General features: G+C 38.0%; 1 protein-coding gene across 3 annotated transcripts in view; it reads left to right on the forward strand.

The window, feature by feature from the left end:
• Window positions 1–14255, forward strand: part of usp4 (ubiquitin specific peptidase 4 (proto-oncogene)) — a 114100-nt gene that overhangs the window by 60043 nt on the left and 39802 nt on the right. For 2 of the 3 annotated variants that reach the window (XM_073072632.1, XM_073072633.1), the window contains exons 6-11: window positions 641–702; window positions 6189–6350; window positions 7354–7477; window positions 7615–7788; window positions 10334–10492; window positions 13767–13991. In XM_073072632.1, the coding sequence (XP_072928733.1) occupies window positions 641–702; window positions 6189–6350; window positions 7354–7477; window positions 7615–7788; window positions 10334–10492; window positions 13767–13991 (906 nt within the window). The remainder of the gene's footprint in view (window positions 1–640; window positions 703–6188; window positions 6351–7353; window positions 7478–7614; window positions 7789–10333; window positions 10493–13766; window positions 13992–14255) is intronic. The other variant, XM_073072634.1, reaches the window with a different exon arrangement.

Genomic DNA, 14255 nt, shown 5'->3' on the forward strand with positions numbered 1-14255 from the left:
ACAAGGCATCTGTGTTATATTTCTTTGTTCTACTGTAAATGCCTGCAAGTAAATGGATTTTAGGGTAGTGTATGGTTATAAATATGTACTTTGATAATTTACTTAATTCTTCCTTTGGATGTAGTTGTAAATGGAAATTGCCCAATAGACTACGTGTTTTCATCTTGTTTATATATTTAAATTTAAATGAAAGATTGTGTAAATTAGAGTGGACTATCCTCAGCCAAATTAAGTGAAGGCTGCTTAGTTCTGTCAACTATTGATTTATCTACATTAATCAGATCTCTAAAACATGTTAGACTGAGAAACTTTAAAATAATAATCCTATCAATTATAAAATTGGCTTGATGTTAATTGCTCAGTTAACTGTTTATTGAAGTAAATTCATTATAGGTAACATCCTGAACATGGGGTAATAGCATTTTTATGTGAAGTAATTTTCATCCCCTGCATGGAGGCTGCCAGGTATCATGCAGCATTAATTTTCAAATAATGTGATTTGGTGAGTTGTAGAACTGCATTCCATTTGTTATATATTGTAATGCATTGAAAAGGGAAAACGGATCCCTTTATCAATTCTGAGTAGAAAGTTGCTGCAACAGTGATCTGAAGTTAACTGAATAAATATCTTATCCATCAGCTTTTGGTAATAGAACAGAAGAATGAAGATGGATCGTGGCCACGACAAACTGCTCAAACAAAGTAGGTTGTCATCATCATGTCCTTTGCAATAATTTTTTTAGAATAGCAAAGCTGTGCATTCAATGTCAAAAGTTAACTGGAGTCCACGTGTTTATCTTTATGTAAAACCTTGCACGGTACTTCATGTAGGATCATATTTCCTATGATCAATAAATGCATCATGTTAAAGTTTTATTTTCTCAACTTATTTTAGGATCTCAACATTAGGAATAGGCTTCAAACATATTGGAAGCCTAAGAAATTTGGTTTTAAAGCCTATTGGGAATGAATTGTAGTTTGGAGATATTGGAGTTGATACTTTCAGGTGTGATTAAAGAGACAGTTCCATTAAATCAAATATGATCATCACAAAATTGCTTTAATGTCACAAATATATAGTAATGGCTTCAACCTGATGATTAATCTATTGGAAGCAATATTTAGTGTGTTTTTTGACTACTTTTCTGCTCCCCAGTTTTTGGTGACCTTAGATTTTCCTTCAGCCTTTTCCTGAAATCAAAATATGAACTATTTTTTTAAAAATTAAAACATTTTAACTTTATTTTTAACTATGCTTAACACAATGATGGAGCTTCAGTGGTCTAGGTCATTTTGATTCTTAGCATTGTCTTGAATGTGGATTGCTCATTCTTCCTGTTTCCAGGTGCGTTTCTCTCAGGTGATTTGGTGTCCTTCGACATCTTCAAGACATACAAGTAGATAGATTAATTGGCTGCAATAAATTTTTTCTGGTATGTGCAGATGCACAAAAAAGTTTGTGAACCCTTTGCAGTTACCTGGTTTTCTGCATTATTACTCAAAATGTGGCCTGACTTTTATGTAAATCACAATAATTGACAAACACAATCTGTCTAAACTAATAACACAAACAGTTGTATTTCTTCTCATCAATACTGAGTACCCCATTTAAATGATTACAGTCTAGGTTCAAAAAAGTATGCAAACCTCTGGGGTAATGCCTTCCGCAAAATCTATTTGAAGCCTGCTTTGCTGCCTCAGGGCCTGGACAGTTTGCAGTTGTTGAGGGAACAATGAATTCAAAATTGTATCAAGCCATTTTACAGGAGAATGTCAAGGTAACAGTCTGACTCCTGAAGCTTAATGTTTTTATGATGCAACAAGACAATGATCCAAAGCACAAGAATAAATCAACAACAGAATGGTTTAAACAGAAGAAAATTCATGTTCTGGAATGGCCAAGTCCGAGACTAGACCTTAACCCAATTGAGATGCTGTGGCAAGGCCTGAAGAGGGCTGTTCATGCAAGGTGTTGCAGAAGTACTGATGAACTGAAACAGTATGAGGAATGGTCAAAAATTCTTTCTTGCTGATTTGCAAGTCTGGTCAGCAGCTACAGGAAATGTTTGGTGAAGGTTATTGCTGCTAAAGGAGTTATTAAGTACAAGGATTCACAGACTTTTTCCGGCCTGGACTGTGAATGATTAAACCATGTGTTCAATAAAAAGAAAATGTACAGTTGTTTGTGTGTTATTAGCTTAGGCAGATTATGCTTGCTTATTATTGTGACCGATGAAGATTTTATGAGTAATTAATGCAGAAAATCATAAAATTGAAAAGGGTTCACAAAATTTTCCTTGCAGTGGTAGATGAGTGATATAATCTGGGGATTTTTAATAGAGTTGAGGGGGAGAAAAACTGGGTTATGGAGGACCTAGACAAATGAAAGCTTAATGATTGGCAAAGACTTAGCTGTGAAAGGTCTTGTTTTTTCTTTACATGATTCCGAACTTAGCTTGTCAAAATAAAACTTTTTTGCTGCTGATGTTCATTTGGGCTGGTGCTTTGCCTTATGTGATGTTTGTAGTATCCAACTGGTTTATGCTACTGTTGTCAAATCTATAAATAAAAGACACACTCAATGCCTTTGTGGGTTTACTTACTGCCCATTACACCACTAACGTTTAGGTCAGCAGTGAAGGTCCTCCATCTCTGTCTGTCCTTGGCCAATTTCAGTCTTGGTCTTAGCTGTGTTCAGGGCTTCCTTCATCATGCCAGTAGCTTCCTCTTGTTTGTCAACCATGCAAATCCCAGGTGGAGACTTGGGAATACCGTTGCACACAAATGTAGAAACATTCTTCATTGTTGTTTCTGTTACAGTTTTGTTTAACTAGTCAGGGTTGTTAGCCCTGAGCTGAACCCCCGAATCTAGAGGACCAGTGGACCACTCGTAGTCTGGCCTCTACCCTTTAACTTGTTTGGCATGATTGACCCTAACAAGAGCCAAAGTATAAAGCCCTAATTCCAGCCAACATAGCTCTGTCACAGTCATTGAGGCTCACAAGCCTCCTAACCATGACCAAGTCATGGTCCTCATGGAGGCTTGTTGGGTTTAAAGATGGATAAATACCCAGGATGAGGTGGGATTTATTCCAAGCTAAACAAGGCAAAAGATTGTTGGAGTTCTGGCTAAGGTTTTGTTTTAATCTTTCCTGGGCACAAGTGAAGTGCCAGATGTCTGAAAAGCAGCAAAAGGCCCTCTTTCTAAGAAAGGTATGGTAACTAAATACCCAAGGACCTAATTAGCATTGATATCAATGCTAATATCAATGAAGAAGGCAATGTAGGTAGATTGCAGGTATGATTAAGAAGCCAGATGGGATGTTAGCATTCAAAGTTGGGACAGTTGAATATAGAATCTAGGAGATAATGCTCCATCTTTATAAACACTTAATTAGACCTCAGCTGGTGTGCAGTTCTGATCACTAAGGCATAAGAAGGATGTAATAGTGCTAGAGAGAGTACAGAGGAGAGGAGGTTTGCCAGCATGTTGTCTGGGTCCAGACAGTTCAGTTGGGAGAAACTCCTTCCTCCTGGGGCAGAGGTAGCTAAGAGGGAATATAATTGAGATATATAATTCAGGGCTATAGCTTGAAGCTTTGCCCCATATCTGAAAGGTGAAACTAGAGGACATTGTTTTGGAATAGGTAGGAAGAGGAAATGAGATGGAACTTCACCCATAGTGGCAATTACATGGAATGCACTGCCACACTTAAACCTGGGTCACAGACAGAATTGAAGAAGTATCTGGAAGAGTAATAAAATCCTTTAGGCATAGAGGGCAATGGATGAGGTGCTGAGAGATGGAATTGATACAGAAAGGTGTCCCACTGGTTGGTGTCCTGTTCTGCAATTGTTACATGGTTTTTGTATTCAAATTACTATTAAAAAATTGTCAACAGTTCAGTTTATCATCTTTTATAGCCTAACAATTAAGCTGGTAGTTTGGGGGTGGAGGAGGTTGTGGTGTTGGTGCTGGTTTTAAACTATAGCTGCATTTATTTACAGATACAGCACAGAACATGTTCTTCTGGCTCAACTAACCATGCCGTCTGGCAACCCACTTATTTAACCCTAGCCTAATCACAGGACAATTTATAGGGACTGATTAACTTGCCAACTGGTACAGTTTTGGACTGTGGGAGAAAACTGAAACACTCAAAGGAAACCCACACAATTCACTCATACAAACTCCTTACAGACGATGCCGAAACTGAACTCTGGAACACCCTGATCGCTACTATTGTCACAGTAGCCACTACATTACTGTGGAGTTCAACATATAATATTAGGTGAACACCAGCCGACTGCTTTTAGATCACTCTGCTGCCAAGAGGGGGGGACTGCCTTTTGATCACTGATGAGATTGCTTAGCTGCTAGAGAGGGGAGAATGCCTTTTTATCACTGGAAGATTGCTCTGCTGCCGGAGAGGGAAGGTCCTGCCGCTGTGCCCAGAGAATGTTACCCAGGTTTTCTGCAAGTCCTTTTTGGATATGGACTTCGACTATAAACTTCTTTCCAGTCATAATTTTTATATTCTGTATTTTTTGCCTGGTCATTCTCGTATTTTTTTCTGTGTGCAGGGGAGGAGGATTTGGGGGTTGATCATCATGTTGCTGTTCTTCAGTTTTGTGGCTATCTGGAGAAGAAGAATTTCAGAGTTGTATAATTTAATAATAAATGAACCCTTCAACTTTTTATATTTTCGTTGCTCCTAATCTTAAGGGACCATTTGGAACAGTCAGTAAATGCAATGGCGGCCTAATAGATTTACATAAAGATAGTTGTATGTAGACTAAAGGATTCAGGAATTTTGAGCAGTTTATATCCTTAGCTACAACGGAAATTGCCTTCAGTCTTTACATAGGAAAATATGCATATGTACTCTCAGAGCTTCTAACATTTGTTTGTTTTTTTTGGCGTAGTATTTATGAAACTCGTAAACAACCTTACACTTTCTTGCTGTTATACAGATGGACACTGAAAGAGAAATGGTGAACTGAGATTCTCAGGCCACAACTAAATGCTGTCATCCTATGATGTAAAAAGACTAATACTAGAGCAACAAACAATCTTGGAGGACTACTATGGGCTGTGTAACATCTGTTGTGGGAGGAAGGCAGCAATGGGGGAGGAATTGTTGCTATTTTAAGTTGAAAGCCTGCTCAATCCACTGAGTTCCACCAGATTATATCCAATTTTTATTTTCTGGATTCCAGTGTCTGCAGTCCCTTGCATCTCCAGACTAATACTGGGGATCTGTTTTTGTAATAGGAATATGAGGGCCCCTGCCGTTTTAATAATCTGTCAGATTATTGGTACCACTGAAATCATTATTGTTATGATGCAGTTACATGATTTAGAGGTTGGGCACTAGCGGCATTTAATATTTGTAACGGTATATTGTCATTTCGAAGTTCCAGGTAAATTTATTATGGAAGTACGTGTGTGTCACCCTGTACTACCGTGAGATTAATTTTGTTGTGGGTATTCACAGTAAAGCAAATAAATACAATGGATCAATGAAAAAAATTCCACACACAGACTGATAAATGACCATGTGCAAAAGAAGACAAACTGCACAAATATAAAAATAAATAATGCCGAGAACCTGAGTAGTTGTGTCTTCAAAAGTGAGTAGGTAGATTGTGAAGACAATTCAGAGTTAAAGTATTTCACCCTGGATGGAGATGACTGATGGTTGTTGGGTAATTGTTCCTGAACCTGTTGGTGTGGGACCTAAGGCTCCTGTACCTCCTACCCAATGGCAGCAGCAAGAAGAAAACAATACTTGATGCAAAGTTTGAAAGCTATTAGGTCTTGTGACATTCTCCCTGTGTCTAAAACACAGTATGTAAGCGGATAGACAGGCAGGCACATATACACTCTCTCTCTTCTTTTTTCTCCCCTTGTCCCTTATTGATTTTTTTCCTGCTGCTTTGTCCTTTTATGAAATCAATGGAGCGAGAATTAGTCTGTGTAATAGATGTAATTTCTATTCCAGTTGAAATTTTGTGGTGATTGTTTCTGAAACAAGTTGTCAGTCCTCCCTTTCCCCCATTTGTTTACCTGTTAAGTATTGCTTGGCATGCAAGGCTACTCTGAAAGACCTTTGAGTTGGCAGTGGTGCCTTGCATGTGGCAATATGATTAGTAAAACCGTGTTCGTGCCTTTGTTTTTATGACAGATCCAGCACTGCCACCAGCAGAAATTTATCTACCTCTCCAAAATCCACAACTAACAGCAATTCCTACTCATCCTTGTCCTCCCCTTCTGCAATCTCTAATGGTGACAGCAACAATTCCAGCAATTCAAGCTACATATTAAACAGCTCCAGCTCCACCAGGGGGTGAGTGTGCCTGCATGGTGGAAACATTGCCGTATTTGATTATAGCCAATTTATATTATTTCAGACAACGAAATGAGATTCAATTCTTCTTTCACTGAAGCTTATTTTTTCTGTCTGTTCATTTATCCTATTCAGTTGCTATACACAATTTCACATAAAGGAATAGAAAAGTAAAACTTGGACCAAACAGTAGACTGGGACTGATATCTGCTACATTAACTTGGAAGTTAGGTCATATATGGGGTGAATTGTAAAAATGCACACAATATGTTTCTTTAAACAAGAATGTTATTCAGTTTTCCTCTCAAAACAAGTACAAAAGAATTTTGAATGTAAGTGATTAACAGTGAAATATCGTTTAGATTTTGTTATTGGCTAATTATTTATTAACCCCTGAATGAAAAAATAGCTGACTGCTTCTGTAGTGTAATTCTGAGTGAAGATTTTGTTCTAAGTTATCCAACAGTAGTTTTGATTTATCTGCTGAAATTTTATCTATTCTACTACTTTCTTTTAAGCATGAATTTCTTGAAGAACATTTTAATTAAACATTTTTGAAATAAAGTTGTATGCAAATAAATGTATCTCCACACACTGCAGTGACAAGTAATAGTCTTGATAAGCCTTTATGGAATCATTCTTTACACTAGATTTAAATGTATATTTGATTTTTTTCCCCCATTTGGGTTTGTTAAGTGTGATGCGAAAGTTGCTGTGATTATTTTATCTGATGCCCTTTGCACTATAGTTGTGTTCAAATAATTTTAACCCTGCTTTGAATAATATGTAAAACAATCTTTGATATAATTCCATTGTGTTCTGTTGATTTTTTTGTTTTAAGCATTAAACAGTTTCTTCTGTCTTGCATGGTTATCTGATGTTTTAACTGATGTTTTTGTACAAACTTCTATTTATATGCAATATCATTTAATATAAAAAGTGCAAAATAAATCAACTGTTTCCCTAACATCCAAGAATTAAATTGGCTTTGTTTTTGTTTCAGATCAACCGGGTATGCTTCATATAATAGCTCTTATAACTATAGGGAATCTCATTCACCGAGTCAAGCAGGCCTTTGTGGACTTAGTAACCTTGGTAATACGTGCTTCATGAACTCAGCTTTGCAGGTATTTTAGATTTTTAGATATTGTTATGCTAGTGAAATTTTTTTTTTACATTGTAAACCAGCAACCTTTTCCCAGCCAATCAGAAGTAGCACATTTGAAGATATTAAGAACATTCTCCGATTCAATCTCATTTTTAGTGTTTGAGTAATACTGCTCCATTGACGGATTACTTTCTACAAGGCAAGTATGAAGAAGAGCTAAATCGGGAGAACCCTTTGGGGATGAGAGGAGAAATAGCTGAAGCATATGCTGATCTCATCAAGCAGATATGGTCAGGAAGAAATGTCTACGTGGCACCACGAATGTTCAAAGTAAGTTTTTAAAAAGATTACTTTTCTAAAGTGATCATTAATGTTTAGATTGTAAGACAACTTAAAGAGCAGTATCACACACAAAATGCTGGTGGAACACAGCAGGCCAGGCAGCATCTATAGGGAGAAGCGCTGTCGACGTTTTGGGCTGAGACCCTTCGTCAGGACGGAGTAGTATAATACCTTACTAAGTCTTAGTGCATGTTACACAAACGGAGCTTTCTTGTGCATTTTTGCCCTTTGCAGATTGTGGTACTAAACCAACCACTCTGTTTAATATCTAATGTGCAGCACATAGTTGGGTGAGTCAAGGACCAGAGAGCACAAATAGAAAGAATAGAAAGACATCCCTTCGAAACAGAAATGAGGAGAAATGTATTTAGTGAGAAGAGTGGTAAATCTGTGGAATCGATTGCCACAGACAGCTATGGAGGCCAAGTTATTGGGCATATTTAAAGCGGAGGTTGATAGGTTCTTGATTAGTCAGGGTGTCAAAGATTATGGAGAAAAGGTAGGGTTGAGAGAGATAATAAATCTGAAATGATGGAATGGCGGAGCAGATTTAGTGTGCCAAATGGCCTAATTCTGTCCTCTCTCTTATGGTCTTACTTAAGGGAGTATGAATGTAAATGAGTTTTGCTAAATAAGACGACAAACTCTTTCTTGAATTGTGTTGCATTGGATGTTAAAGTATAACTGTGATATAACAGGAACTTGTGATCCTTGCATCTACCCAATCAAGTCACATCTTCCAAACCCCAGAGACTAGGTATAGTTTGTCTAATGTCTCCCTTTCATCTTCTCCTCTATTCTCCCCCCCACCACTACCTTCAAACTGGCAATATTGAGGATAGCAATATCATAAATACCAGCTTTTCTCCACATGCTGGAAATCCAGAGCAACACACATAAAATACTGGAGGAACTCTGATCAGTCAGCATCTAACGAGAGAAATAAACAGTCAACATTTTGGGCTGAGACCCTTTCATCAAGACTGAAAAGGGAAGGGTGAGATGCCAGAGTAAGAATGTGTGGGGAGGGGTGGTGGACTACAAGCTGGCAGGTGATGGGTGAGACCAGGTAAAGAAGAAGGTGGAGCACCAGAGGGAGGTGATGGGCAGATGAGAAGAGGTAAGAGGGGATCCAGAACAGGGAATGGAACAAGAGACAGTGGAAGGGTCAGAAATTGCCAGAAGTTAGAGAAATCGATGTTCATGCTATATGCAAGCTGTTGAAGACCTCCAAAGTTTAAAGAGGAACAGGACCTCTTCATTCAGGATCCAGCCGCAAGTCTGACTATTTTGCTGAATTCCAGATTGTGGAAAGCCAGTGCCTTTAGCCCTTTACATCCAGATTAGTTTTCTATAGTTACAGTAAGAGCCAGCCTTTCTGAAGGAAAGACCAATCAGCTAAAATCTGTGGGAAAGAGGTCCCTGCTTTCTCATTCTCATTTGTGCTGAATCCATTTTGTGATTGTCCTATTGTTGCTACATTTTCCAGTAACAACATGCCACCAGAAGAACTAGATGATCCTCTTGAATGCTCATTTTTTGTCAGCTAACTATCAACTGTCTGTAAAGTGTTTGCACATTCTCCCTGTTTTTTCTCCTACATTCCAAAGGTGTATGAGTGAGTTAGCATGCTGGGTTGATGCCATGAGCATGGCCAGCACAATCTTCTGACTGTGTTGATCATTGTCACAAAACCACGCATTTCACTTTGTTTCAATGTTTCAATGCACATGTGACAAATGAACTAATCTTCATCTTTTTGTGTTTGTTTTATTTTCTGCACAAAATTTATCCTGTCCCTCAAACTTTTCCAGCAGTTGTCCTGTCACTGATGTTAAGGCTCACTGAGTGTCTCCCTGCTGCACTTTTTCAGTGAGGGACAAGTTTAGCCCCTCAAGTTTAGGAGATGCAAAGATCTCTGCCAGAGCCTCAGCAATCTCCTCCTTCATTGTGCTAATCTTATCAGCTAAGGGACAGCAGAGACACAAGGCCTTGGCTTGTGCAGAGGAGGTAGCTTTAGGGAAGTAGGGCTGGCCCACTGGCAACCCTGAGGGATGTATGTAATGCACCAACTAATGTTAAAGTAATTATTTGTGATTTTTGACCTTTTTGAAATAAATTCACATCCTAATCAATATTCTGCTACCCCATCTGATTTTCTTCTGCTATGAGAAGCAAGTTAATTATCAATGTTAGAAAAATAGTTTTCAAAAGAACAGAAGGCAAGTAATTTAATGGATTTAGGTTATAAAATGGAATTGTGGTATTGCTTGGTTTAAGCAAGTTAAAATAACTTCCAAATGTTGCCCTCTCAAAGTCTCCTTGCTCATTTTCCATTCAGCTGAATAATTTTGCATTTATTCACTCCCAGAAATTAAGGTGTTGAGTTCTTTCAAAAGCTTCTGTATGTCTTCATTGGAATCTCAGTGCTTGTACTTTAATTCCAATAATTAACATCTCAAAATTCTGGATTATAAGCATTTTTAACATGAATTGAAACAATGGTGTGAAGCTTTTTTTTCTCTCTATTCAGACACAGGTTGGATGTTTTGCTCCCCAGTTTTCAGGATATCAGCAACAGGATTCTCAGGAGTTGCTTGCATTTCTTTTAGATGGTTTACATGAAGATTTAAATCGTGTAAAGAAAAAACCCTATTTAGAACTTAAAGATGGTGATGGCAGGGAAGATGATGTAAGTCTACCTTTGAATAATGTTCTTTAAAGGTTGCAATTTTAATGTTCTACGCAAAGCTAATTTTTCATCACTTCACTCACATCTCTCTCAAACTGCTCCTCTCACTGAGTATTTACAAACCCCATTTCCAGAAAAGTTGGGATATTTTCCAAAATGCAATAAAAACAAAAATCTGTGATATGTTAATTCACGTGAACCTTTATTTAACTGACAAAAGTACAAAGAAAAGATTTTCAATAGTTTTACTGACCAACTTAATTGTATTTTGTAAATATACACAAATTTAGAATTTGATGGCTGCAACACACTCAACAAAAGTTGGGACAGAGGCATGTTTACCATTGTGTTACATCACCTTTCCTTTTAATAACACTTTTTAATCGTTTTGGAACTGAGGATACTAATTGTAGTAGATTTGTAATTGGAAATTTTATCCATTCTTGCTTGATATAAGATTTCAGCTGCTCAACATGGTCTCCGTTGTCTGATTCTCCTCTTCATGATGCGCCATACATTTTCAATAGGAGATAGATCTGGACTGGCAGCAGGCCAGTCAAACACACGCATTCTGTCTACAAAGCCACGCTGTTGTAGCCCGTGCAGAATGTGGTCTAGCATTGTCCTGCTGAAATAAGCATGGACGTCCCGGGAAGAGACGTCGCCTTGATGGCAACATATGTCTCTTTAAAATCCTAATATATGCCTCAGAGTCAATAGTACCTTCACATACATGCAACTCACCCATGCCGTGGGCACTGATGCACCCCCATACCATCACAGATGCTGGCTTTTGCACATTTCGCTGATGACAATCAGGATGGTCGTTTTCATCTTTGGCACTGAGAACTCGACACCCGTTTTTTCCGAAAACTAGCTGAAATGTGGACTCATCTGACCACAGCACATGGTTCCACAGTCCTTCAGTCCATCTGAGATGAGCTCGGGCCCAGAGAACTCGCCGGCGTTTCTGCATAGAGTTGATGTATGGCTTCCTCCTTGCGTAACACAGTTTCAAGTTGCATTTCTGGATGCAGCAACGGCTGTGTTAAGTGACAATGGTTTTCCAAAGTATTCCCGAGCCCAGGTGGCTATAATTGTCACAGTAGCATGACGGTTTCTTAGGCAGTGCCGCCTGAGGGCTTGAAGATCACGCACATTCAACAGTGGTTTCTGACCTTGCCCTTTACGCACTGAGATGTCTCTGAATTCTCTGAATCTTTTCACAATATTATGTACTGTAGATGTTGAAAGACCTAAATTCTCTGCAATCTTGCGTTGGGAAATGTTCCTTTTGAACTGACTAACAATTCTCTCACGAATTTTGGCACAAAGGGGTAAGCCACAACCCATCCTTGCTTGCAAAGACTGAACCTTTGATGGACACTACTTTTATACCCAGTCATGATACCGCACCTGCTACCAATTAGTCTGCTTAATGTGGAGTCTTCCAAACCGGTGTTACTTGAATATTCTGTGCACTTTTCAATCTTATTTTAACTCTGTCCCAACTTTTGTTGAGTGTGTTGCAGCCATCAAATTCTAAATGTGTGTATATTTACAAAATACAATTAAGTTGGTCAGTAAAACTATTGAAAATCTTTTGTACTTTTGTCAGTTAAATAAAGGTTCACGTGAATTAACATATCACAGATTTTTGTTTTTATTGCATTTTGGAAAATATCCCAACTTTTCTGGAAATGGGGTTTGTATTTCCTCTGAATGATTTTAGAGTTTTATTGATTATTGTAAACCCATTAATAGTAGGGTATTTCTTATAGTTGGGAGAGTCGAGTATCAAAGGGCACAGCCTCAGAATAGAAGGATATCCTTTTAGAACAAAGATGAGGAGGAATTTCTTTAGCCAGAGGATTCTTGAATCTGTGGAAATCATTGCCACAGTTAGCTCTGGAGGCCAATTCATTCTGGCTGTATTTAAAGTGGAGATTACTAGGTTCTTGATTTGGACAGTCATTAAAGGTTACAGGGAGAATGGGGTTGAGAGGTCTAATAAATCAGACATGGAATGGCAGACCTTCTTGATGGGCTAAATGGCCCAATTCTGCACCTGTGTCTTATGATCTTGTGGTCTTGTTATTAATCAATGACGGTAATGAGGATAGGGATAACAGTATAATACATTAAGTTCAAAAGTACTTTCTTATTGATTCAAAAGTTGCTGGGAGCAGATGTGCTTTCAGTTCTGTTGATTAAAATCCACAGAAAGATTGCAACATTGATTATAATTACTGCTTGGTTCCATTAGTGTACTGTGAACAACCTCCTGTTCAAAGTAATACATGTTCAAGGCCTGTGTCCGACCACTACTCCAAAAATACCATGACTGCACAAATTTTTTCTCAACTAATGGACTCGAATGAACTGGAGACCTCAATGCCATAGCCATCATACAAGCAGAATAGTTCACAATTACACCAGCTTTTGAACTGTCCTGATGGCCTTTGGAGAGTTTTTATTGTCAGATGGTCTTTGAAGCTGCCCAAGTGGTCTTTGATAGTCAGACTTCTATTAAAAAAAATTAATTCTGAAAAAATAATTAACATACAAGATTAATAAATGATAATCCTCCTTCCATCCAGATCGCTGAACTCATTCTAAGTGAATGAAATTGCAGCTGATATAATGCTGAGAGTGCAGATAAAAAATTTATTTACCCTCTCAACTTAGTAAAATAAAACTCTACCCCTGGACAGATTCTTGGGTCTAAAATTCAAAATGAATATATTATCAAACTACATGTATTTAACATATACTTCCCTGAGATTAATTTTCTTACAGGGAAGCAAAACGAAAGCATTTACAAAACTCTATACATGAACAGACAGTGACAACCAACCAATGCGCAAAAGAAGGCAAACAGTAAATGAAAAATAGTACTGAGAACATGAGTTGTAAAGAGGCCTTGAAAGTGAATTTGTAGGTGGTAGAATCAATTTAGAATTATGGTGGTTGAAGTTATTCATGCCAGTTCAGAAGTTTGATGGTTGTATGATTGTAGGGTAATAGCCATCAATTAGCAGGAGGTCAGGTGTACTGGTGTCTGATCTTTGGCATGATCCTGATTATCACGCCACAATACACAAGCATGAACGTCAGGATGAACCCATGCAAACCTCTGGCAAAAAGTAAGTACCTTTCAACCCATTTGGTTAGTTGTGAAGTGTTTTGGTACATCACGAGCATGCAGTGAAGTCCATGATAATGTATTTATAATGTGCATTATAGATGTTTTTGGCTCCTATTTCAATTATAGGTAGTTGCCAAAGAAGCATGGGAAAACCACAGGTTACGGAACAACTCGATCATCGTGGATATCTTCCATGGGCTATTTAAATCAACGTTAGTTTGTCCGCAATGTTTAAAAGTTTCTGTGACCTTTGATCCATTCTGTTACTTAACCCTCCCATTACCCATGAAGAAGGACCGCACCATGGAAGTTTTCCTTGTGCGGGCAGACCCAGAGTCAAAGCCAACCCAGGTTAGCCCACATTCCCTTCATACATTTTAGTGTTCATAATATAATGTAATTTTACTCATTTTTGCGATGAGGGATATTTAAACTGAAACAATTACTGATAAAGGAACTGAATTATAAGATTGAAATTATGCATGGGTGATTTTTAAAAAATTGTCATTTTGTTTTGACATCCATGCTGAGATATGATGCCAACAAAATAATGGCCATTCGTGCTATCACTAAATATATGTTTGTCTTTGGTGAATTATTTTATTCTCTGTTAAA

Source organism: Hemitrygon akajei, chromosome 19, assembly GCF_048418815.1.
Source record: "Hemitrygon akajei chromosome 19, sHemAka1.3, whole genome shotgun sequence".
Classification (NCBI taxonomy): Eukaryota; Metazoa; Chordata; class Chondrichthyes; order Myliobatiformes; family Dasyatidae; genus Hemitrygon; species Hemitrygon akajei.